Raw genomic sequence first — 26,453 nt, 5'->3', positions numbered from 1 at the left:
AGGTATGAAGACTAGATGACCCAGGCAGGGAAATCACGACGCCTCATTACCATGAACGTGGTGATGTTCTAGGCAGAGCATAGAACATTCAGGTTCCCTATGAAGCATGTATGCCATGGTCAGCACTGTCCATCCCTCTGCTTTTCACTTGTGAGACCAGGAGCATCAGAATCACTTGGAAAGTTCGTTTAAAATCACGTATTACAAGGTTCCGCAAGTGGATATCTTGATTCAGTAGCATCTGGGTCGGTCCCAGAGATGTTTGGCGTTTCCTAACAGCCACGCTTGTTGATTCTGATGTTGCAGCAAATGTGGAAGCCCCCAGATGGCCAAGGACGTCCTCACACCCAAGTGGCTTGTGATTGTAAGCCTCCCGTGTGTATTGAACTATTGGTGATTTTTAAGCAGTGGAAGGAGATTCAAGAAGTAATCTGTCTTTACGGTGCTCCCTTTAACAACAACAACAACAAAAACATCGTTTCTAGGAAGTTTCAAGAAGATACAGAAGTAGAGGGAATAGTTTAATGAATCCCCATGTACCTGTCACCCAGCATTAATTATCAATACCTGGCCCAACTTGTTTCACTGAATGTCCCCCCCTCCCCCACTTCTCCCATCTCCAGCTGAACTGTTCTGAAGCAAATAAAGGACATCACATCATTTCATTTGAAAGAATGTTAGTATACGCCTCTGATAAGTGTGCATCGAGGACATACATCTAGAAGAATCATACCACCAGTCATCTAGTCCATCCCCCCATTGCCCCAAGTGCTTTATAAATTCTCTTTCTTCGTCCAAATCAGATCTAAATAAGATCCATACACTGCAATTGCTTGCTGTATCTCTTAGAGCTCTTAATCTATAGCAGGAGTTTTTGAAGCGTGCTCCTCCTCCCAGCTGGGCCTGGAAACCTATAGAAATGCAGATTACCAGGCCCACCCCAGCTCTTCCGGATCTGACAGCTCAGCGTGGGGGCCCAGCAATCTGGGCTTTCACAAGCCCTTGACATTTCTGTCACACACTAAAGGTTGCGAACCACTGGTCCTATAGGATCCTTGTGTCAGGGGTCCCCAAGACCAGCCTTTACATTTGTGGATTCACTGGATGGACTCATGAGACTCAGCATAGAGTTGTACTCATGACTAAGATTTATTGCATGGGTACGGTAAGGGAGAAGTCTGGAGGAATCCACATGCAGGCTTTCTGCTCTCTCCCTCAATGAGGGCTCACACACAGCACACTCTTCCCCCGGCAACACACGTGTGATGGTTCTACCCGGGGAAGCCCATCAGAGATCCAGTGCCCAAAGTTTTTATTGGGGTTGGTCATATAGTCACTTTTTGCCTAATACGTGCTAAGATTCCAGACTCCTAGGGGGTGCCTGGGTGGCTCAGTCGGTTGAGCATCCAACTCTTGGCTTTGGGCTTGGGTCATGATCTCAGGATCGTGAGATCGAGCTCTGCATTGAGCTCCACACTCAGCAGGGAGTCTGCTTGAGATTCTCTCTCCCTCTGCGCCTCCCCCCATTCACACATGCTCTCACTCTCTCTCTGTCAAATAAATAATTAAATCTTTTTTTTTTTTTAAAGAGAGATTCCAGATTCCTAGAAGGAAAGCAGGTGTTCAAGAGAAAACATATTATTCAGGCACAGTCTAGGCACAATGAACCACTAATTAATTTTCAGTTAATTGTTGACTGGGAGCATTCTAAGAGCCAAGGTCCCAGATGCCAACTCAGGGCCAACCTCACAAATAGCCCTTTCTAAGGATAACAGCACACTATGTTAGCTCTCCTGCCCAATCCCCTCCATCTTTTTTCCTAGCTATTTAATTTTGAAGGAACCAGGCTGGTTGAATACATAGAACAATGCATAGCATGGATTTTGTTGATTGTATTCTTGTCATATATAATCAGATTCTAGATCCCATCTTTCATTAGGGGCTGCAAAATAACGTCCAGATTTTCTCTCTTTATTAACTTGAAGACTTCTATAGAAAGAAACTTGCGCTCAAGGATTATTTGGTTACTCTGAGGTTCAGGTTCAGGTTCCTATATGAAAGGCAGCTAAATGCCCGATCCTTTTTCTTTATTTACTAGTTTTCAAAATGAGTTGACTTTTTAGGATACTCCAAAGATGACCAATGAATTATACATATATATGTTTTTAAATTTTATTTTTTAAGTAGGCTCCATGTCCAACACGGGGCTTGAACTCATAACCCCAAGATCAAGAGTTGCACATTCTACTGAGTGAGCCAGCCAGGCACCCATGAATTATATTTTTTAAATTAACTCTACTAATGGGGCGCCTGGGTGGCTCAGTTGGTTAAGCGACTGCCTTCGGCTCAGGTCATGATCCTGGAGTCCCTGGATCGAGTCCCGCATCGGGCTCCCTGCTCGGCAGGGAGCCTGCTTCTGCCTCTGACCCTCCCCCCTCTCATGGGCTCTCTCTCTCTCATTCTCTCTGTCTCAAATAAATAAATAAAAATCTTTAAAAAAAAAAATTGTAAAAAAATAAAAATAAAAAAATAAATTAACTCTACTAAGTTACTCCACTAAAAACAGTTCATTGTTTATTTTTTTAATATTATTATGAACTCACAGATTTAAGTACATTTGATGTGTTTCAATCCATTGCCTTTGTTATTATTTTGACGTTCACATTGATTTGTCAGTAGCCTCATGAGTACTGCTGGGTCCTTTAGATACAACCCCAGTCGTCCTTAATACCTTACTTGGCTTCTGGCATGATAAGATATTCCAGAATCATCATACATATTTCTCATCCTAGATCTGGAATCATCCATTTCTCAAAGAGTCCTGCTTTTTAGTAAGAAATGGTACTTAGAGACCACAATCTGAATGTCGGGGTGTTCCTTACTACCAAGTAAATCATTGTTTCTAGATCTTTTCAATGGTTTTGGTCAAAGGTAGGAAATATATCTTTTATGTCTCTTTTTTGTTTTTGCATTTCTTTGTTTTAAAGATAAAATACTTCATGAGTCCATATTGGTATTTTTAATTCAAATTTAGAATTATAGAACTCTAACTTACTACTTTTATTTAACTTCCCTAATTTTATGTTTATATCTCTTAAGCTGAAAATTTTGATTCCTAATGGCATTAACATAATCCTTACTGGTTTTACCCTAAAATATAAGTAACAGTCTCAAAATAGCAATAATAATACAATTACTCTACAGAAAACAGTTCAAGATTTCTCTTGTAGTTCTTTTTATCCTATAGGTATACTCTGCTGGGTTCTACCATCAAGGTACTATGTTTTTTTTAAAAGCCATTTGGAATATCTTTCCTTTGTGTGATTGTGCTACCCACTGGTTATACCAGTTTGTTTATACTATGTTGCTTTCCATTTTAGAGATTGCTTCTTTTTTTTAAGTAGGCTCCACACTAGGCCCCAATGTGGGGCTCGAACTCATGACCATGAGATCAAGACCTGCGCTGAGATCAAGAGTCAGACACTTAACTGACTAAGCCACCCAGGCGCCCCTAGACATCGCTTTTTAAACTTACTTTTGATTTATACTCATATAAAGTAGTTACATAGTTCTAAAGTCAAATATACAAAACAAAGTCTATTCCTAGAAATCCAGCTTCTATCCCTATCACCTCCACCCTATTGCCTCCCCTCTTAACCCTAAGTAACATTTCTTTTGTTTTTGGTGTATCCTTTTGTTTGCCTCTTTAAAATATAATCAAACGTATGATGTATTTGTATCCTATCCTCTTAGATACGTGATACTTATCTATACTGCCATGTATACTTATCTACACACATACCATACACTCTTTTTTTTCACATTCTGTAGTAGAAAGTATATATAGTCCTCCTTTCTTTTTTTTCCCCCTCCTTTCTTTTTCCAGTGCATGTGACACATTGTATGGATGTGTTAGAGAACTTTTTGATGGGGAAACTGAATTGTATAATCTATAACATATTTGTTCATTGCAATCTGGATAGGAAAATATTACTACCGGGTAAAGAGAACAAATCATCTACTACTGCAAGCCAAATCAATGAATAAGCTCCTCTGTGGTTATAGGCTTTGTGAGACATGGAATAGAAGTAGGGGCTGGGGTTCTTAGGGATGGTTTTGCGTCCCATAGACCCATTAAAGATAGACAAGGTTTAAACAGATGAGGAAGGAGGATGTTTCAGGTTTAGGGAAATGGTGTAAGTAGAAGTCTAGACTCTAGAAGTGAAGGAGAGATTCAGGGAATTGTGAATAAACCAGTGGGTTTTGAGCAGAAAGATTATATAGGAGCAGACTGGAAAATGAATCTGAGTTCACCTCTTGAGGGCTCTGACTACCAGTCTAGAAATTTTACTGTTTCTGTAAGCGCAGCTTTCAACCATTGTCTATTGAGAAACCTTTAGTGGTTCCCCAGGAACAGGAATTTGAACAAGCATAGGACATCTGAACTTCACTGCCAGACTACTCCTGCCAGAAAAAAGTGTAAGGTGACTTAGAGGTGTGGGGGAGACAAGGACTTAAGTGAGACACTGGCCATGGCAAAAGAAATATAAGAATTTAGGGGCAAAAAAAGAATTTAGAGGCTCCTGGCTGGCTCAGTCGGTGGAGTGTGTGACTCTTGATCTTGGGGTTGTGAGTTCGAACCCTACATTGGGTGTAGAGATTACTTCAAAATAAAATCTTGAAAGAGAGAGAGATGGAAGGAAGGAAGGAAGGAAGGGAGGAAGGGAGGGAGAGAGGGAGGGAGGGAGGAAGGAAGGAAAAAGAAAGAGGGAAGGAAGGAAGGAGAAAGGAAGGAAGGTTAAGAAAAAGATTAAGAAAGAAAGAAAGTATAGGGATTTGGAGGGAGAATAGGACATAGGTTCCCTATCCTTTCCTTCATTTCCAAGGTGGGGGAGTAGCAAAGAAGGGAGAAAGGAATATCAAAGATAACTGTCATTTCCAGTTTGGGTTCAGGAGTAAAATGGTGGCATCAGGCCCTAGCCCTGCTTCCTGTGGACTGACAGCGACACATTTTCTCTGGAGGAGAGGAGAACTCAAAATACAGTGGCTCTGTCATTGGCATTAGCGTGGGGAGTGCGCCCTCTAGTGTTTATGGCCGGTTCGGAAGCTTCTTGGAGGTCTGGAAATGCAGTCTGGGTTCAGAACGTAGATAAACTCTGCTTTATCCATGTCCTCACTGCTCTCCTTCCCTCTCTTACTCAGGGTATTGCAGGCACAGACGTAGCAAAGGAGGCATCAGATATCATCCTAACGGATGACAACTTCACCAGCATTGTGAAGGCAGTGATGTGGGGGCGAAACGTCTATGACAGCATCTCTAAGTTTCTGCAGTTCCAACTCACTGTCAACGTGGTAGCCGTGATTGTGGCCTTCACTGGAGCCTGTATCACTCAGGTGAAGGGAGTGCAGGGGGGGCCGGGAGGAGAGGGATGAGGCGGGGGCTAGGGAACGTGGGGAGTGGGGTCCTGGCTACTGAGGATTAAGGACAAGAGTTTCCCCGGGGGGGTTGGGGCAGGAGTTAGCTCTCCTAGGTCTCCCATCGGCCCATGCGGGGGAATGAGAAGTTATCTACCGCTAATTTAGCACATGCACGTTAGCCACTATGATGAGTACTTCTGTGGTCTTCAAAAACAACCTTGCAAAGTGGGTATTCTCCCCATTTTACAGGCGAGGACCCCAAGGCTCAAAGAGGTTAAGTAACTTTCTCAAGGGCACTCAGCTAATAAATGGGCAGATCCAAAGTCTAGGTGGATAGCGGGAGCTAGGCCGTTGCAGGGGCAAAGCTGAGGCTGATGAGTGAGGTAGGGGCTGGTTTCCAAGGAAAGCTAACAGGACTGGTGCTTCTTCCCACCAGGATTCCCCACTGAAAGCCGTGCAGATGTTGTGGGTTAACCTAATCATGGACACTTTTGCCTCATTGGCCCTGGCCACGGAGCCTCCTACAGAGTCTCTGTTGAAGCGGCGCCCCTATGGCCGAAATAAGCCTCTGATCTCACGTACTATGATGAAGAACATCTTGGGCCACGCTGTCTATCAGCTCACCGTCATCTTCTTCCTCGTCTTTGCCGGTGAGCCAGGGGTAGGGCTGGGGCTGGGGACAGGGGTCGGAGTGCAAAGCAGAGATGGGGGCAGAGAACGGCCCAAGGGAGCAAGCTGAGCACGGGACTGGGGATGACAGCAGCTTCACCCGCTGGGGGTGTCCCTTGCCCCGCTATGTGGCGCATCATGCTATTTGACATGCTGCTCTTGAGAATTTCCCACGGTGGCTTTCTGTAGTTTTTATTATTTTTTAAAGATTATAAAACTAAAGCTCGGGTCACGTGGTGAGTAAATCGTGGCACTAGGATGGAGCCTGTTGTCTGCCTGACCCTCGTGCAGCTTTCCCCGCACGCCGCACCGTGAGAAGTCAGTCACTGGAGCGGACGCGGAGAGAGAGTCAGATATGCTGAGACCAGAGCTAACACTTACAGTGTTTGATAACTAGTGTAGCTCAGATACTGACCCATTAGAATGGACACCAGCCGTAAGCCACCAGTTTGGCCATACCAACGTGCTGTTCTGACTCAACCTGAGCGCTCGCCGACACCATACGTGACCCGCTAATGCTTCCTTTGTCCCCCTAGGTGAGAAATTCTTTGACATTGATAGCGGGAGGAAGGCGCCTCTACACTCGCCCCCCAGTCAGCACTACACCATTATTTTCAACACCTTTGTGCTGATGCAGCTCTTCAACGAGATCAATTCCCGCAAGATCCACGGGGAGAGGAACGTCTTCGCGGGCATCTTCCGCAACCTCATCTTCTGCGCCGTGGTCCTGGGCACCTTCATCAGCCAGGTGAGCCTCTGGCTGGAGTCGGGGCAGGAGGGCTGGGTGGCAGAGGTCAGAAGCAGGGAACAGCGTTCCCTAGGCACCCAGGAGAAGAGGGGAGGGAAGGATGGGGACTCGGGCTGCGGATCGAATGCTTTTGGATTCCCAGTTGGCCTCCATTGGCACATTGCTCCAGAACTGGAGCTTGCTGGGTCAAGTGCTGCGGTGCAAGGCAACACGTTGGGGGCAAATAAAATAAGATTGGTGGGGTCCTTTCCTTGTCTTCCTAAAGCACAGAAATTTCAGAGTGGCCAAGAAGAGGGTCACTCCCCGCGGTCCTTTCCATGCCTCCTGCCAGCGTACGTGAGACGTGCGGGTACGTGCCGTAGGGCTCTGACCTTGTCCCTGCCCCTTCGTTCACGAGGGGCCCCTGGTAGAAAACGCTGCACAGTTCGCAGACAGAGAGGAGTGTGGCATGGGGCACAGGCGGTGGACACATAAGCCTCTTGCAGAACTGAGGTCAAGGGCATGGCTGCCCTGGGGTGAAAGGATTGGGTCCCTTCCTCCTTGCCCCAGTCCGAGGTACACTGAACACCTGCAGATACAGGAGACTCTGAGCTCGCCCTATACAAGGGCTTCTGCCCTCCCCAGCCGGGGTCCCCCTCTTGGGCCCCGCTCTTCAATTCCTTCTCTCCATCTCTGCGCCTTCTCTTGGCACCTCACCCACTGGCTGTAGTCACGAGAAGCCTCCAGCCCCCCTGGATCTGCCCCTCTTACCTTAATAATATTCATAGTAAGTAGCTCTGTCTCCCCCTCAGGGTCTCTAGAAAGACTGTGTCTGTCTTCTCTTCTCCCCTTTCAGATTTCTTCTTTCTCCTCCTCTGACCAGCAGATCAGGACTGGCACCACAGGGATCATGGGCCAGGGCTCTGACGTTGCTTTGGTAGCCTCGGCTAGAGGGCCAGCTGCCCGTGACTCGCCTCCCTGATGGTGGGCTGCCTCTTTCTCTGTTCTAGATTCTCATTGTGGAATTTGGGGGTAAACCCTTCAGTTGTACGAAGCTCACCCTGTCTCAGTGGTTTTGGTGTCTCTTCATCGGCATCGGAGAGCTGCTGTGGGGCCAGGTGAGTACCAGCAGGCTCGCCCCATGCGGTTGCGTGGCCAGCACACTCTCTCTCCTCTGGAGGAGATGGGACATGCGACAGCGGCACCTCCCAGCTCCTCACCAGCATCTTCTCCTTCCCTCCCCTTCCTCCCCCCACTTTTTGAGGTTTTCCTGTCTTGCAGGATCCTGGAGTAGCATGATCAGTGCCCACCATTTCAGAGGCTTTGGATCTCTTCTCTAACCATGCCTAGAGGCAGGCAGATCCCTTAGCGTCTCTGAGATGGGAGTGGAGATTTTCAATGGAATTTTGCTAAAAAGAGAAAAACAAAATTAAGGGTCTTAGAAGTAGAAGTTTACAGAGCAGAAGTCTTTATTTTAATGAAGCCACAGTCTGGCTGTGAGCTGCTGCTCTGACCTAGTTTAGGGCTCCCCTACCCCTCATGTTCACCACGGCCTTACTGGGTTGACTGGGTTGAATGGCTGACTCTCACCTTAGATAAATCTAGACCCACCAGGTCGCTAGAAAAGCAATGTAGCACCCAGTTCAGAGCATGGACTCTGGGACCGGCTACCCAGGTTTGAATCCCACATCTCCTTTCTACAAGTTGAGCAAGTGCCTTAACCACTCTGTGCCTCCTCAGTCTCCTCAAGTTAGGAGAACAGGATCATTGTTCATCGTTGTTGATCAGCCAATCCGTTACGACACAGAAATGACTTAGAACAATGTCTAGTACCCTCTAAGTACACAGTAAAAGTTAGCTATTAACATGATAATAGGATCAGGTCTGGTAAGTTTTGTTCCTTCCCAGATACCACTTTGCACATCCCCCTCATCCTCAGCTCTGAGCCAGACTAAGCTCTGCTTTACTGATGGGCACCTAGCCACCTGGGTAATGGCTTTGCTCTAAGTGGCCCCAGAGATCCTTCCCTGGGACTGCAGACCTTCCCCATATACCTGCTAATTGTTTCTTTCCTACGTCCCAGATGCCTCCCTGATCAATTGCTGTCCCAGTTCCTTCCATGAGTCCCTCCACCCTGTTCTGTTTGGTGGCGTTTCTTTACCATGGGTCCCTTTTACACCTGGGTGAAGCTTGGTTGTTTCACCAGCTGTCTGAAAGTCCCGTCTGGGTCTAGTCTCACACATGGCCACACAGCCTTGATGCTAGAGACCAGCCTTCCTTCTGCATCACAGCAGCTCCTTCCAATCATCCAAAAGCAGATATCCTTCCCATTTCAAAATCCTTGACTCCATGTTGGACTGCTCATACAGTCCCTCTCTCATCCCAGCCCTGTCTACTCCTCGTCTGTGTGTCAGGGAGAACTGATTGACTGAGCTTCTTGAGTGACTTATTTTGAATTGCAAGCCCAACCTCCTGCCCATGTCTGATAATACTTGTGTATCCCTTCTTCCCCGGCCTGTCTAACCCACTTCCTCGCTCCAAGTCCAAGAAAACCTCTAGTATCCTTTCACCCTTGTTTTGTAACACAGGAATTACTTTGCGCATGGTAACTAGAAGAGGGTCCTTCCCTTCTGACACTTCCCTTCCCTTTGCCCATACACTTGCAATGGGATCATCCTCTCCTATCCCCAGACTTGTTTCCCCCCAGGCTCTGGTCCCTGTCCCTTCTTACCATGTGCCATGCATTATAGTTCTACTTCCCTTAAGAGACACATGGCAAAATGGAAATGAAGAACTGAGACAGAAGGAGAATCAAGTATATAACTAACTAGGCAGATGGGTGGCCGCACATGCAAATGTCAGTTCTCCTTCGTGTGTCCACAACTACAGAAAACCTTCCTGAGGGCCTGCCATTTGGTAGGCCCTGAGGAGTGCTTGCCTGGCTAGGTTGGCACCTCTCCTGCTGCCCCCCTCAATGGGTGTTGGGGCAAAGAGTGACCTATGCAAGGGCCTGACCCCGTGTGAGCTGAGGGACAGCCCTCTCACCCTGATTCTGGTGTCTCCCCTTTTGCTGCATCTGTTCTCAGATCATCTCCACGATACCTACCCAATCCCTGAAGTTCCTAAAGGAGGCTGGGCACGGCACCACCAAAGAGGAGATCACCAAGGACGCGGAGGGGCTGGACGAAATTGACCATGCAGAGATGGAGCTGCGCCGAGGCCAGATCCTCTGGTTCCGGGGCCTGAACCGTATCCAGACTCAGGTACTCTGATAGTGGCCTGTCCCCCTGCCGGGAGAAGACATCTCTCCATGTTGGGAAGTGTGGGAGGGGCAGCCGCTCCTGGTGGCCAACATCTCTTCCCTCCCTAAGGCTCACTGCCGGTGGGCAGCCTGAGCTCCCTAGCTCCAGGGGCGAGCTGCCTGGGCTTCTCTGAGAGGAGAGGAGTCATAGGGCCCAGAGCACCGGACGCAAACTGGTAGCATCGTCCTTTAGCTTCCAGTCGGTTCTAAAGCCCATTTTGCCACCCTCCCTGTGGCCAGCAAGCTTCCTGTGTAAGGTCTCTTGCAAGCACCAGACCTGACGTCAGGGTGGGAGATGTTCGGAGCCTATCCCTACCCATCAGGAGGAAGGAACTAGACAATAGCCCTAAGCCAGCATCGCCAGCGTACACTTTGTATGCGTCCCCCAGCTGCTGCGAGGGTAACACAGCCGTTATGGGGGGGGGGGTCTTTGTAAAGAAACTCACCCTCTCATATCTTCCCCACTCACACTTTAAGGCCATGGTGGGGAATCTGGCAGCTCAGTGTGTATAAATGACAAAAGTCTCTCAATGCCTGAGTATCTTTTGCAGGATTCAGATTTGCTTCCCCAAAAGGAAGAAGCTATAATTTCCTCAAGCCTTTTCCCTTCTCGCAATTTCTGAAATGACGTAGACGGCTGCTCTTAAGCCCCCTGCCTGTGGAGCCCTACAGTAACATTTTTCTTCCCACTTTCCATGCAGCAACTGTAACCACCTGCTCCTGGGTGGGCGGGCTGGTCTAGGCCCTGGTCATTCTATCATGTTCCCTGTTCTTGCCCTTTTTGCCTCTGTTCTGAGTCCTGAGATTTCCCGTCTCCAGAGAGCAGGCCTATTCCTCTCTACTGGTTGGCTGGAGATCCCAGAAACAAGTTCCACTCTCAAAAATTAGCTGCCGATGGCGTAGAAAGTTCCCTAGTCAAGCCCACCTCGTTCGGTCATAGGGAAGAGAGATCAAATGAATCCTCACCACTGCATACCTGCTGGGAACTTGTCCCCCATAGGCAAGACGGTGATGGAAGTGGGAAGGCAGGGCTAGTTAGGGAAGCATTGGGGCTCCTTTCTCCTCTCTCGGGTTCCTCCCCCCAGAGAGGGAAGCTCCCCAGGGCCTGCAAACCACCCCCCCCACCCCACCCCCCCACCACTGGCTCTTGTCTCTAAATCCCCGGTGCTTTCCTTCAGGTCTGCTCCTTTCAAAATAACGTGTCTGCTTTTCTCCCTTCAGGGTCACTGCCTCCTCTTCTCCTATGTGATACTGTTTTTTCCCTAGCCCAGGATTCCCTGGTTCCAGCATCTCCTTGGCCCCTCACCAGTCTTCCGTCGCGGGGGGCTGAGATTCATGGATCTCCCTTCCCCTCTACTCCCAATTCCCACTCCCTTGACTCTATACCCCTGGGTTCGGATGCACGACCTGCACAGTTTTCACTGTGGAAGTGGGGGCCTTGTGACGCGAACAAGCTCAGGAAAGTACCTTCCCCGTCATGGTCGCCCATCCCCGTCGCGGTCCCCCATCCCCATGTGCAGCCCCTTCCCTCCCACAGGATCAGGCCCCTCCGTCCCCCGGAACTAAAAACTATATAACGTGATGAAGGGATGGTAGTTTAGCTCAGACTTTGGTCTGAATCCGGAAACCAACCCTAAACATTCTGTGGCTTCTCAGGAAGCTTTATAAATAAGAACAACTGTCTGTCTCCCAAGGTGCCTGTTTTGTTACCTTCCCACCTGGGGAAGCAAAGCGAAATGAATGGAGTCGGCCCCTGCTATTAAGCCTGTGGGCGTTTTTTAAGATGGTTCTACCAGATCCTGAAGGATAGAGGAATTCCTTTTGATTTGTTCCTTGTCACTTAGGGGTCGGAGATCAGGACAGTAGGTTTGTCCCAGGCCCCAGACCAAGGCCGTGATTGGTAACCAAACGGCACAAATCACCTCTGTGTCTGAGAAGTAGGACACAGAGAGCCAGAGACCACTTGCTAGACTGTAGCAACTGACCACCACCGCCAACCAGCATGTCTTGCTCCCCCGCCCTCAGTCTAGCTACCGAGTTATTGTCAGACGTTGCCAGACGTTTCAGGACCCTCGGTGCTGGCGGTGTTCTCGCTAAGGAGCCTGGCTGCTGGGTTCCTGAGCTCCCTTCTCAGGGGCCCTGTCTGCTTCAGCCCAAGGAGGGGGGTCTCGGAACAGACACCCAGAAGCAGGTGAGCCCAGCAGCCGGGGGCTAGGAGCCTTTCCACCCCAGCCACCTGTGTGTGGCCTACTACCTGCCTCGCTTCTTTTCTTTAAACGCAGGAATTCTTTTCCTGCAAAATCTGCAAAAATCGATAGTCAACTTAATTGGTTCAGAGGTTCCTGAGGCTCAAAATTCAGTTACTATATATACTCCGCCTTCTATCTTAAATGGCATATGCCTTATTTTTTAAGAGTACAGATCAACACAGTGAATAAGCTGTCACTCTCTGTTAGGAGTCACAGGGTGGAGAAGTCCCTTTAAATTGTAGATACTTTCGGACACCGGCACACCTAAAATGCCCTTCGTAGGCTGCAAGGGAAGAGAAGACCGGATTCTGGCTGGGTATTTGGACTCCGTGGCAAATTGTTCTTGAAATGAAGTGTGCTGTGCAATTAATGGTTTTCCCCTTCTCCTCACCGTTGCTTTGTGTATGAGGGAATCCTCTCTTGCTCCTGCTCCTATCCCCTTTTCCCAGCACTTTCCATCCCCCTTCCCTGACCCCCCAGGATCCCCCCCCCTTCCTTCCCCTCTCTCTCTGGACTATGCAGCAAAGCTGTCTCACTCTCTGATTCTTTGCAGATCGACGTAATTAACACATTCCAGACGGGAGCCTCTTTTAAGGGAGTCCTAAAGCGACAGACCATGGGGCAGCACCTTGATGTTAAACATGTTCCTAGCTCATCCTATGTAACAGTTGCGCCAGTCACATCTCCCCCCACCACTTCTGTTCCTGCTGCTGCCTCATCTCCTACTCTGGGCAGTGAGTGAGAGTCTATTATGATGCATGATTTGCTAAAATGACCACAAGAGAGCACGTGGCATCCACTTTAACCAACCGATCATGGTTGTCTTTTCCTTTTGGTTTTTCCCTGTGACCTCTGACTTAAGGGAAGAAAAATGGGACAGAAATCCCAATCCCAAACCAGACTGTGTGCCCTTTTATTTTATTTTATTTTTTAATGTTGAAAAACTATTAAACCTAATCATTTTAAAGACAATAATCCTGTTTTCTGATCGTTCCTCTGCACTGCCTGTTTCTTCCTTGAGTTTTTTGTTTGTTTGGCTTTACTTTGAGTTGTTTGTTGGTTGGTTGGTTGGTTGGTTTTGCTTTGTTTGGATATGGTGTTGTTCCTCTCCTCTCCTGCTCCTTTGAGTCTAAACTTGATCTCCTGAGGTTAGAGGTGAGGTTGGGCCAATGAAAACCCAGCCCTCTCTTCATGGGAGGAAAGGGGGACAAGTTTCAGATCTCCTGAAAGAGAATATGAAGAGAGCTACCCTTCCCATGGGCTTTTCTACCAGGAGATCCCTCATCATTGAGCCGACGTTGAACTTGGCCGATAATAACGGTCCTTCTGGGCTACCGCCCTGTCGTGAGCTGGCCACATTGGTGTAGAAGCTGCAGCTGAGTATGAAGAAAAGAAGGAGCTCAGTTCACCTGCACAGCGCTGAGTGTCCCCGAGGTTTCACTTTTCAGGGACGGCAAGCCAAGCTCTGGTTTAAGAATCAATGTATTCAAATCTGGGCAGGAGAAATGTATATGCAAAGGTCCAAATAACTTAATTTTCTTCACTCCAGCTTTTTTCTTTCTAGGAATTTCTGAAGAGCAACTTTTGGTTTGGTTTGGTTTTTTGCTTCCCCTTTCCTCTAGTTTGACTGTCTCACCCGTAGCCAGCCCTTCATGCCTTATTTTGCACGTGAAGTTTTAGGTGCCTCTTTCTCGGCCAGCCTATCAGCTGGAATGTTGTCAGTGTTTAACCTAAGATCTGGTGCTCCCACCAGTAGATGGTTGGATTCTTGCTAATGCTTATGCCTTACAATTCCGGGTCATTTTACCTTCCCCAAATGGGACACAGAGAGGAGAGAAGGCTCTTTGCTGATAGTGCTATTAAGTTATTTGGTGGGAAAGAAGTCTCCTTGTATTAAGTCTGTTGTGAGCTTCAGATATTTGACTATTTTATTTATCTCTTCTTCCCCCCATCCCCCCAAAACCCTGGAAGGGAGGGCGCAGTAAAGAAAGAACAGTTACCTTGTCTGTGGTTCACGTAATTGTGAGCTGTGCAGGTTAACCAGACTCAGATTATTTGTTGTCTTTGTGGCCAAATGTAAGTATTCTGGTGTGAGATATGAGGGGTGGGGTTTTCTATAGATACATATTTCTTTAGGCCCTAAAGCAGTCAAAGAACTGAGTAAGTCTTACCCTGCGAAAATCTAAGAGCTTCTCCCTCTAGTCTTTCCATATTCCTTTCTTATTTCCTTTTTTCTTCTAGCTTTTCCCTGTCCTTCTAACTAGTATCTGTTCTTTTTTAATCATGCCTTTCTGTGAGGAAGGGCTAGTGTCAGCTGTCCCAGTGATTTGAAGGTGGAAAGAGACTAAGCAGAAGACAGAACCCATCGGGTTCTTATGGAATTGCTCTTATGGAAAAGAGGGTAAGCTGCTGACCCTCAAAGGCAGAAATTGAGTCAGGAGACAGCCATACTCGCTGTCTCTCCAGCTGCTCCTTCTTACCCGGACGTCCTAGAAGAAATAGTCACGCATTTCAGGACCCCCGTCCCCATTCCAGATCTCCAAGTGAATTCAGTTATTTGTCTAACCTTCAGTAGATAAATCTTTCAGATTTCCCTCTACAGGAAAACCCTTAATTCCTTCTCTTCCCCTGGTTTCTGAAAAGAGAACAGAAGACTATAGAATCTAGCTGAAGAAATGGAGTCTTCATCTGCCCATTCACTGAACTCCAGAGAGTGGTCCTTAGCCCTTATACCTAATCGAAAGGTCCAGCCTGGTAAGGACTCCTGAGACACGAGAAAGAGTTGCCCTTCAATCAGCCACTTCTACGTGTAGGACCGAGGCCACAGAAGAGCCATGTCCCAGAGGTTTTGAGGGACAGTAACTGAGGAAGGAAGGGCTGATTGGCTGAGTAGAGAATGCCTACAGCTTTCACAGTGGCCACTTCACTATCTGTGTCTTGTTCCCCGTACTCTGCTCACGCACCAGGCATCAGGGAAGGAGGATGCCACCTTTGCTTGGGGTAGACTGGTGGTGATGTATCTGTGTGATTGTTCATCAGCATGTGTTATATATTCTCTGTTGGAGCTGAGGAGCATTCTGGCAGAGCCCCAAGCCCTCCACCCCTCACCCTTCTCTCCCCCACCAGGCCACTAGAGGTGCCACCTAGTTCCCTGACTCCTCTTCCTTTGAGCTTCCCTTGCAGGATGCTGGTTTCCCTTTAGATTCTAGAAGCCCTGCAGTCTAGCCGGATGACTGTTCCTTGCTCCCCCAAAGAAGACATCTTCCCTGTTGTTTCCATCTACCCATTCCAATTCACTTTTATCTCCCTTATTGTTTGCCTGTAACATTGTTATTGATCACCCCAACAGGTGAGAGGAAAAGCCAGAAAACAGGGCTCCAGACCCTGACTCTAACCCCAGTTTTTAAAAATCTGTTTTCTCTATTGGACTTCACATATAATTATTTTCATTAAGTATTCAGTAGCTTCAAAAAAAAAAATAGAAGCAAGAAGTTTGAAAATCACTGATACTGAAGATAACCAACTGGTGGTATAAAAAGGTACCTCTTCTTCTGCAGCACTTGTTAAAAACTTGGAAATCTCAAGAGCAGGTGAAAAGTGTGGGCTATGTCATCCCTCCTACAGGGGTTGGTATGGCTTTGAACCCAGCTCTTGACCAGGGAGAAGGCACTGGGTTTGGACTCACTTCATCCAAGGTGCCTTGCTCTCAGATTTGACGGAGATCAGTTAAAGCTTGGGGGCCTCTGCAAGACCAAATGGAGCCTCTGTTCCATCTGATCTCACCTAGGTCTGGAGCAAAGGGAACATGACAGGTAAAATTCACCCATCAGATTGTTAACAGCAATCATAGAAGGATGGAAACCTAGGTCCTTACCTTCTGTTCAGCGTGGCAAATGTGTGCCCAGGTTCCTTGCTTCTTGGCTGAAGTGTGGAGCAGATTCTACTGAGCAGCAGAGAGTCCTTTGTCTTCTAAACTCTGGGCACCCTCAGTCCTGGGTGGGTCTGCCAGGCTGTTGTGGAGTGAGGCAAGATGAGGAAAGCCTTAGCCAGCGAAGACACAACTTCAGTGAATCCTCTTCGTGTGTTAGTCTTGAAGGGTCTATCCAGTGATAGCATTGCCTGACTCTTTGTGTCTCCTCTGTCTGCACATTCTTGCCTCTTCTCCAGGGACCTATTCTTTGCTGAAACAACAGAGACATGGAAGAGGGGCCCTAGGCCACCATTCAGCCTCCCTCCCTTGCCCCTCCTACCACAACCAGTCTCTCCGACAGTAGCCTCATTTCTTTCCTGAGGGAAGGATTTTTGGACAAGACTAGGATCAGCCACCTCCTCACCATCAAAACCATCCTCCAGCCACTTTCCTCTCCCTTGGCCTCTGTCTCCACCGTCTCGGGATCCAACCTACTGCCCGACCCCAATTCTGCCAACCCAGGTTCTAAACCATACTTCAGAGAGGCCTACCGTTCAGAAAAGCAGGCTGCCAAAAGAGCTGGGACCCATGGATAAGGCAAAGGCTGACCACAGGAGTCCGTTGTTGTTTAGTTTTTTCCTTTTCTCCCAACTGACTGAATCCCTTCCTTTTTTGTGCGATAGAAAGAGACTTTGACGCTTACGGGGCAGTGCGTTTCCCTCTGCCCACTAAAGCCACATGGTGTTTCCATTCCTCCATCTTCTTCATCCGCCTCATCAGAAAAGCCACTTGTCTGTAGCATGGCCTCCAACCAGGTGGTTCCTCTCCTGGTCCCATCCCTTCCCTTCTCCACATGAGGTCATGCCCCCCGTCACAATGTAGAAACAGCTGGAGAAAGCCACAGGCTGGGGCACAGGTGTTATGCACCAGAGGCATGGACATGCACTTGAACTGAGAGAGCCTGCTCTTCTCTCCATGGTCAGGAGGAAGGCATCTTCTCATACCCGTGCTTCAGCCCCATCTGCCAGGGGAGGGACGGAAGGAGCGGAGTTCCGCTTTCTGGGGCGGGCAGGGGACATGGCAGAGGTTGTGGGATAGAAATATATGCATGTTTCCTGACTGAAAGAGCAATTATTCAACTGGAGAGTATAAGAGTTTTAATTTCTTGCATGCTGCTGACACAAATGAAGAGTGTTTTGTCTGCCTTGCTGCACGGTGTCCGTAGCCACTTACCACCCAAAGTGTATTATGTATGGATTGGGATGAGTTTGACTCTTTAAGGGTTTTAAGCAGATAACTAAACTTCAATGTGTAATTTTTCTGTTCCACGTTCACAAAATGTTTGGCCTCGACACAGAAAGCCACATGTCTGAATCATCTTTTTAAGTTCGGCTATTAATTTGCACCTGGTTCCTATGTTCTTGCCCTCATCCAAAAGAACTAATGAATCCTTGTTTTCTGTTTCATTTTAAGAATGGATTGTTTGGGAATGCTAACTTTGCTTTGGGTTTTCTACCTTTTTTTTTTTTTTTAATGCAGCTTTGAAATATTCAGTTGTTTGCCATTACTCACCCCACCCCACCCCCATGCTTGAAATTTGATGTTTCTGGTGTTCCATAATCTCTTCTTATGTGTTTGGTTTTGGTTGTTGCGCGGTAGTGTTTTGTAGTTGGAGTTTTGTTTCTCACCTCAAACCACCAGTTCTTTGTTCTACTGGTCCATTCTCACCTTCGTGTTTTCTCCTCCTCCTTTTCCTTCCCCCCCCGGTATAGATCAAAGTGGTCAAAGCGTTCCATAGTTCCCTCCACGAAAGCATTCAGAAACCCAAGAACCAAAACTCCATCCACAACTTCATGACCCACCCTGAGTTCGCCATAGATGAGGAGGTGCCACGAACACCACTCCTGGATGAGCACGAGGAGGAAAATCTTGACAGTCCTAAGGCTGGGACTAGGGTGCTCCTGTTGGACGGTGAGGTCACGCCATACGCCAACAAAAACAACAATGCGGTGGACTGCAGCCAAGTGCAAATTGTTGCCTCCCACTCAGAGAGCCCTCTGCACAGCCTGGAGACATCTGTTTGAACTTCATTCTCTGACTCCCATCCCCGCTTTCTCCATGTCCTTTTTCATCTATCCCATCAGTAAGGTGACGATGGGACTTTTCACTGTCATGTCAGCTGCTCCCAAGTATGTGTGAACTCCCACCTGACCATGAAGAGGCAAGAGCAGAGACCTACGAGGATGTCGACTTAAACTTGAGCTGGGGTTTGTAGCAGGACTCAGTCAAACCCCAGGCAGGTAATGAATGGTAGGATCTACTCCTCGGGTGTATCAGTTGTCATTTTTAAAGAAATGATGACAATCCTCTTGGCATCTACCCCAACCCAGACTCTCCTCAGTATACATACGTATGTCACCATCTCCTGACCTCTGGATTTTACCCTATGAGTCTGTGCCATTTATAAGCTAAGTCGAGGGTTCCGAGAGACAAATGTCCCCAAATGCAATGTGTTGAGGTAGGAATGGACTGTATAGAATCAGCCTATAGAGTGATTGTTTTTAAAATGACTTCCCCATTTTCAAAACTTACACCTAAAGCCCTCTAGCTCTTTCTGCCCTTCTAGTCAAACCTCCCTAAGGTTCTTCTGGTCTTTTGTGACCACTGTCTCCCCTATCTTCACTCTTTCTTGTTCTTTTTTCTTTTTTTTTTTTTTTTTTAAGTTGTGATGATTAAGAAAGTGGAATGGACACGGCTGAATTGAGTCAACTTTGGCCATTCCCCCTTCTGGCCCCAATGGAATCCTTGGCTTAGTCCTAGAGGCAGATAGGTTCTTTGCTAATGGGATCCTCTTGAAGCAATTGAGAGCTGGTAAGAATGTATTTCTGTTGTTGCCAGGTTACCTTCCCCTTCTGAACTGCTATCTTGTCAGGTGTGTGTCCTTTCTAAGTGCCAGGGAGATCAGCTTTGACCGTGAAGCTCGCATATGTTCGTTACATAGTTTTTCCCATAAGCCTGAGCTTTCTTCTATTGCTAAAGTGGTGGCAAAAGAATGGATTGAGAATGGCCCTGCCTCCTAACTGGACTGGGATATTAAGGACCAGCAGCTGGCAGGTCCACGACAAGACAGACCATCAAAGTCAACTCTTGTGCCATCCTCCCTGGGTTGACCACTCCTGCTTTCAAAGCCTTCCGCCACAGCTCTTCTGAGACAGGACCTGCTTGTTGCGGGAGTGCGTACTGAGAAGACTTGGGAGAGGCCGAGGGGCCATTCTAGCAGGTTCTGAGAAACCAGACACCTTGAGCTTAGGCGCCCAAGTGCCAGCTTTGACATACCCCTCAGCTCTCTCATTCTGTTCTGTCGTGGCCCCTAACTCGTCTGCTCTCTCAACAGGCCCCAACCTTTCTCACATATTGCACATTTGAAAATACCCATCCCAAGTGGGGTCCAGTGACATTTTGCTGACTTAAAGGAGCAAAAGACCCACCCTGGAAAGTTCTCCTTCCTCTCTTCCTTTGCTCCCACACGCCCCCCTCGAGGCCCTCTCCAGAACGTGCTCAACTGCTGCACACGAAAGCCCTGTGCCTTCCTTCCCTGAACGCTGCCCAGAGCATCCCCCGCGCGCCTGCCTCTCAGGAGGTAGGGACCTCACTAGGAGATTTTTTTAAGTGTTCCTTAATGGGACAAGGTGGAGCCACGTTTGCAGGAGCTCCATTTTTATCCCTGCTGGTGTTGACGTAAGCTCTTCTGTGCAGGGGCTCGTTAACTCACGTCTACCAATTCCCATGAAAGAAATGAAGCCTGTTCCCCCTGTTTCAAGAGTGATGGCAGTGTGGGGTGGGGCTTGAGGCTCTTATGAACTGCCAGACTTCCACTTGTGAGCGTAAGGTGGCCGGAACCTATGCTCTCCGCTTTCTCTTCTCTTCGGGATTCCTCCTCCCTCCCCCCTTCCTCCTGAGCTGTCCGAGGTAGGAAGAGCAAAGACACAATACCCGCTCCACATCCCCACTGCTGCGCAACCCGCCAGATTTGACTTGGGTTTTGTAAAGGTCACATGCTTCAGCAATCTTTTCTCTGTCTTAAATCCTCATGTGGGAATAAAACAGCTCACCCAAGGTGTTAGGTGTGCACATATATATTTATTAAGTACATTGGAAGATTTCGTTCTGTCAAGTCTTTTATTACCTCAGATCAGTTTAAAAAACAAGCCAATAACAAACTTTGGAGGCTATTGCACCCTTCCTGTTCCCAAAAGACTCGTGGTGCCGGACAGGTTACTCTTGAGGGCTTGTGTCTACTTGTTTAAAGTCAATGGCTTTTGTGTGTCTTTTAGTTTCCATGGTAGGAGAGAAAATAGAGAATATTATGCAAAAATATATAGTTTTCTTTAGCTCAGAAACGGATATTTTTGAGTCAGCCATATGTATTTTGTTTAAAGGATTTGAAATAAAGTGCTGTCATGTTACCCTGTGGAAGGAGCATATTATAACCAGCTGTTGGATGTGACAGGCGACTTAGCGTATTTGTGACTGGTTATAAAACCAATGCACCGTACTTCCTTTCTCCAAACAGCCATCTTTATACTTAGGGGAAAAAAATGTATTGGGTTCTAGACTTTTTTAATATAAATTTTGTTGATATGGAATTGAGTAAGTTTAAGTGTTTATGTGCATATGTTTTTTATATAAGTTTTTTTCTATTCAGTTTTAGTGATCCAACTGGCAGTGAGTAAATATGGCGTAAGGTAATAAAGCTTTCCCCCCATATGGTGCTTTCGATCTGAAAAGGGTCTGATGGGGAGAAGGGGAAATAATTCTCCTAGAGAAACCTAGGAAAGTGGGCAGTGGCCTGTGGATGGGAAGGAAAGCAGCCAGCGAGAAAGGAGTGTGCGTCCCCCATGGAGATGGGCGCCAGGCCTTTTAGTAACTAGTGGTCAGGGTCAGGGGCCTTGGCTGGATGTTGTTTTTTGATGAGTAGCTGGCAGAGTGGTACCCAAGGCGTGAATATCTCTCGGGCTGCAAGGATGCTCTGATTGGGGCTTTGCATATTTTATGGTTCTTTCACGCATGTTTTATGGGTTCTTCACCCTGGGAGTTTTCCATTAGTGAGTTTTTGTGCAAAGCTCTGATTTGGGACTTGCCCTCTCCTAGAAAGGTTGTGTGCAATATATGAGATGGGGGAGAGAGTTCTAAGTGGAAGTCACAAAGGCCGGTTCTAACCCGGGGTGACCACCTTAGGGCTAGGTCCTTCCCAGAGGTGCCCTCTGCCCTCTGAAATGATGACTCCCCCATCCCTAAAGGTGTCAGAGAGACCACCTCGCAGTCCTTCTGACACTTGTGGGTTCTGTAGGGTCTGGGTTTCTTCTTCCACTTGAGCTTCAGAGGGGAGAGTTCGCACAGTTCTATCTGAGCGATTACCTCACTGCCGAAAACCGAAAACCTGGCGGGGGTGGGGGCAAGTCCGCATGCAACCTCGAAATGCCTCACCTCCTTTCTCTCCTGCTTTCTTTGCCTCACGATCGATCGAAGCAGCCCGTGATACCATCACCAAGTGCACACTTCCTCACTCTCCATATCTAGGGACCACCTACTGCAGTGGTGGGGACGAGGCACTTGTAAATGCCTGCTATTCTGAAGCCATTCTAGCCTTTTCCTCAGAATAGACCAGATGCCCTTCCATGTAGCTCAGTGCCATGCTTTGCCTCCCAAGCCCTGCTGTCAGGCCTGCTGTCCCCTTTCCTCTTGATGAGGAGAGACGGAGGCAAGTGAGCTCCCCGTGACCGAACTGGCCTTTGGTTCGTGTTTGCTCCCCATCTGTATATAGGCCATCTGTGAACATGCCATATATTATATGTGCCAACAAATCTATCTACGCTGTCCTTTTCAAATCAGCACGCAGATAGGAATTTTGAGTTTCTTTTTTTTTTTTTTTTTCAGTAACTAGAATAACAAGCACTGGTATTTTTGTATAAAAAAGAAAAACAAAACAAAAGATTGACTATTGTGGTCTGCATGACATAAACAAACATGGTGATATCCAAGAAATGTGTATCCCAGTGTGTGTGGCCATAATTTGCAGTCGGCTTAACGGTGCACCCAATCTGTATTTGCATTCTGATATTATTTAAGCTCTTTGTACAATGGTTTGCATGTATTTATATGGTTTGTAGGGGAAAAAAATGCTGTAAACTGGCAAATCTGAAATTCAAATACGTTGTCCACTGAGACGGGAAGAAGAGGAGTTTGAAAAGATGGGGAAAAAAGGGATAATTTTTTTTTTTTTTGGAACCAATAAAGCTTGTTGCTGATGAGCAGAAACCAGACTGCCGTGCACTGAGAATAAAAACCCATGCCCACTATTACCTGTGCTGTCCTCAATGTGTCTCCACTCGTGGGTAATGTCACTGAGGGTCTGCTGGAATTTGAGGAGGGACCCGCCACGCCGCATCGAGACCCCCGTCCGTGCCAGCCCGGAACTCAGCTTATCACTGGCCCCTGCCACGCTCCTCTGCCAACACAGCCCTCTGGCCACTCGCGGCCCCACTTGCCAGGTCCACGCGCTGGTGGGACAAGCTTTCCTCGGCTCGCTTCGGGCGGAACCCACGGTCGGGGCACAGGGAAGCCGGAGCTTTTGAGAAAGGATGAACTGGGAAGGATGAGAGCCAGAGTGGCAGTCCTTTCTTATTCTCTTTGCCTTTTTTTTTTTTCTTTTTTTTTAATGAAATACATTCTGGAAAAATTCATTCCCCTGATATTAGCACCTTTTTTTCCTACCTTGCCTCTGGGGCTCTCCCCTTCTCCTTTCCCCAGGTTTTTGTTCTGTTCCATTCTGTTAATTGTCCCATTCACCGAGTCTCTGGCAGGACCGATGAGGCCCCAGGTTTGGGCCAAAACCGCTTCCTGGCAGGTCATTTGGGTGCTGAGCTTTCGTATCTCAGAACTCAGAACTCCCTGCCCCTTTCATCCCGGTGCTCGATCAAGTTCCCTGCTCTCTCTGAACACATCAAAGGGAGGAAAGGACTTTGTGGGCTCCCCCTGGTCTGTTAGGAAAAGTATGATGGTGAAGGACAGCCCAAACTCTGCCGGCTATTTGAACAGGCTGCTTCTGAAGGTGGAGCCGGCCCTGGAGGAAAAAGCTTCTGGAGTATGAAGTCTCATCCCCACGTCTCCTGCCTGCCCCAGCTCACACTCCATGGGCACAGGCACACTGCCTACTTCATTTCTTTAAAACTTGGGCTAGGGCAGAAAAAATGAATAATTCATAATGGGGCTAGGTCTTGCTTGATAACAGAAGTCATTTGCAAAACAGAACTAGTCTTTTTCCCATTATAGGTTCCCTCCCAATTACCCTTGCTAGAATGGGATGCAAAGCACACAGGCACACGCACGCAGACACACACACACACACACACACACAGCTAGAGTCCTTTCTAAAGTTTGGCCCTGAATTGCCCCTTACTCTCGCCTTGTCTTGGTTGGACCTAGGATCTGTACCTCTCTATAAGGCCAGACTGGATCTTAAGCATCTACACCGCCTGACTCCAGTGTGCAGTAAGGTGTGGAGGATGAGCTTCAAAGTAGCTCTCTGACTGCAGCCAATGGATCCTCAGGTATTGCTTTAATGGCGTCTAAAACCAGCTCAGCTCCTTGGCCCGAGTGACGATACAGAAAAGTGCATGCTCTTTGTTCCATCTTTTTCCCCACCCCCAGTTCTAGAAAAGCATAATTGCTCTGCCCTCCTTCTTTAATAATGGTTTGCAAACCTTTTTCAGCCACCATATCCTCTCCCTGTGGTCACTGGGTTTGTTTGAAGCTCTTCACCAAGACTCGCTGGTTCCCTGCCAAGTACACACAGCCAGGCAACTCCCTGCTAACTTAATCTGTGGCACATCCAAAGATTAGCCATTGGGTACCCATGAACTAGTTACCAGCCCCTGACCTGGGTCTCTTAGGACATGGCCTTCATGTCACTGCAAGCATGAAGGAAGGTAGAAGTGGCATGTCCTTTACTGGCAAATACTTTGGAAACCCTGTTGTAAATAAAACATGTAAACATGTTACCATGTTGGTGGTGTCATGAACATTCAATTGTCCCCAACATGAACCTAAGCCATGAGCGATAACAAGCTGCTGGATCCATAGACTGTCCTACTTTCAGCCTTGAAAGGGAGTGGCTTCGGGTTCTGGGCTTGGCCATATCCTGACGTGGAACTAATCATATGTCTTCACTTCTCTGGAACTTATGTCAAAGAATACTTCCCTGTCCTCAGAAAACACACACATGGAAGGGAGCAGTCTCTTTGGAATGGCCTCCCTCTGCCATCTCCTCAGAAGCCAGTGTCAAAACAAGAATGCCACTTCACCCTGACAATGAGACCCACCTATGAGAAAAGCCACGTTACCATCAGAAGCTTGGCTTCTGCTCATGAGGTCTGAGCAAGGGAGGGTGACCTGAACCATCTGAGTAGCCAGAGCCTTCACACTCTGAGCCGGGTACCTCCGTCTCTGCTCTTGGATAGACCTGGTCCCTGCATTCAGGCTCAGCCAACACTCGGTTTCTCCCATGTCCCCTGTAATAGAGGCCACCTGGACCATCCTCCACATGCAGCACCACTGGTTAGCTTACAGGGTTTTTTACATCATACTGGACCCAGGAACACTATGTTGAAGGACTGTGATGTGTGTTTTAGAATTCCAGATCCCCCTGGCTTGGCCTTACTGAAGGTAAGTACATGTGAAAACTTACTTGAGGGACGCCTGGGTGGCTCAGTCGGTTAAGCATCTGCCTTCGGCTCAGGTCATGACCCCAGGGTCCTGGGATCGAGCCCCGCATCGGGCTCCCTGCTCAGCGGGGACTCTGCTTCTCCCTCTTCCTCTGCCTGCCGCTCCCCCTGCTTGTGCTATCTCTCTCACAAATAAATAAATAAAATCTTGAAAAAAAAAAACAACTTACTTGAAAGAGGAAATGAAGCTGAGGACATCAGGGCCAGGGACTAGCAATGGCCTTCAGCACCTGTAAGAGGGAGAATAAATACACCCGTGGTAATTCAGAACCCTTCATGTGAGTCAAGAATCCCCACATCTTCCCCACCTAACCTTAGGAACTGAAACTGCTGCCGATCAAGTAGGAGAGAGAAGGGGTTCAAATCTTTGCTGCTCACCCCGTGGTGGAGGATCTAAAACAGAGATGTCAGGGAGGTGGAATAAGATCATGAAGTGTGGCCGCCCAGGAGGCAGGAAACCCTCATCCCTAACCGTGCCTCTTGAGTGGCTTGATTTTCCATCTAGACAAGGAGACAGTTGAAGTACAATGATTTTCAGATTACACTTTGAAGATCTGAAAGGGATTCCTTAGAGATGATTCAGAGCCCACAGGTGTTCAACAAAAGTAGCTTTAGAAAAAAAAATGTATTTGGTTTGTAGGTCAGCGGTAGCATTGAAAAAAATGCCTTAAAGGTGAACTCGTCCTCTCTGAGGTGACACCATAACAGCAAGAGTTGTGTGATTAAATACACAAGCAAGCCTAACTTAGATCCTGTCTTGGTGGTTTCCCGTTATAATTACCAATGTAAGCACAAACACAACAGAGTAAAACTTAGTAATTGTAGTCCATCCATCCTGCTAAGATTGTTATCTAGCTGATTCACCTTCGGAATTTGTTGTGAAAAGAGCAGAGGTCTGAAGATCCAGAGATCTCGCCCAGTGGGATGGCATAAAATTACAGAGCAGAAGCAAGCTGGCTCCCTTAAACTATGGTGGAGAGCGCTGGCCTGGGAATTGGACGGCCTAGGTTATAACCCTGACCCTGCTACCAAGGGTCTCCCCAACTCTGACACTCTTTCCATTCTCAGTCTAGTGTCTAAAATTGCTGTTAATAACCACTGGAGAATGCCCAAGTGGCAGTTCTCTTTCATCGCTTTATCTCCCCTGGAATGTGGCATTATCGTGTGTGCTTTGGACAAGAGCACATACCGGGACGTGCGCGGGCAGGCTCAGCCACTTATACCTGCAACAAAGACAAATTGCTCCACAGCCCTTAGAGAACAAGAAATCTGTTTCTTCTCTAAATCTAACAAAATCTAACCCCAAACTAGCTAGCACTCACCAAGATCTGCAAGAGGCCTCTCTCAGTTGTTGGTTATGTTCCCATCGCCACCCCCTTGGGTATTGGTCCACTCA

The 26,453-nt window shown here is 47.7% G+C and overlaps 1 protein-coding gene across 7 annotated transcripts in view; it reads left to right on the top strand.

The window, feature by feature from the left end:
* The window catches only part of ATP2B4 (ATPase plasma membrane Ca2+ transporting 4), a 46,615-nt gene extending 23,982 nt beyond the window's left edge, over positions 1 to 22,633 (top strand). For 2 of the 7 annotated variants that reach the window (XM_044915915.1, XM_044915914.1), the window contains 7 exons: positions 5,203 to 5,394; positions 5,855 to 6,068; positions 6,624 to 6,835; positions 7,825 to 7,932; positions 9,901 to 10,077; positions 12,918 to 13,098; positions 18,047 to 18,144. In XM_044915915.1, coding sequence (XP_044771850.1) covers positions 5,203 to 5,394; positions 5,855 to 6,068; positions 6,624 to 6,835; positions 7,825 to 7,932; positions 9,901 to 10,077; positions 12,918 to 13,098; positions 18,047 to 18,072 — 1,110 coding nt within the window. In that variant the 3' untranslated portion in view covers positions 18,073 to 18,144. Of the gene's footprint in view, positions 1 to 5,202; positions 5,395 to 5,854; positions 6,069 to 6,623; positions 6,836 to 7,824; positions 7,933 to 9,900; positions 10,078 to 12,917; positions 13,254 to 18,046 lie in introns of those variants that run through there. The other 5 variants (XM_044915913.1, XM_021686529.2, XM_044915912.1 and 2 more) reach the window with 4 other exon arrangements.
* The last annotated feature ends 3,820 nt before the right edge of the window (positions 22,634 to 26,453 follow it).

This window comes from Neomonachus schauinslandi, chromosome 6, assembly GCF_002201575.2.
Source record: "Neomonachus schauinslandi chromosome 6, ASM220157v2, whole genome shotgun sequence".
NCBI lineage: Eukaryota > Metazoa > Chordata > Mammalia > Carnivora > Phocidae > Neomonachus > Neomonachus schauinslandi.
Note: the sequence above shows the minus strand (reverse complement) of the source record. Positions and strands in the feature narration are given on the sequence as shown.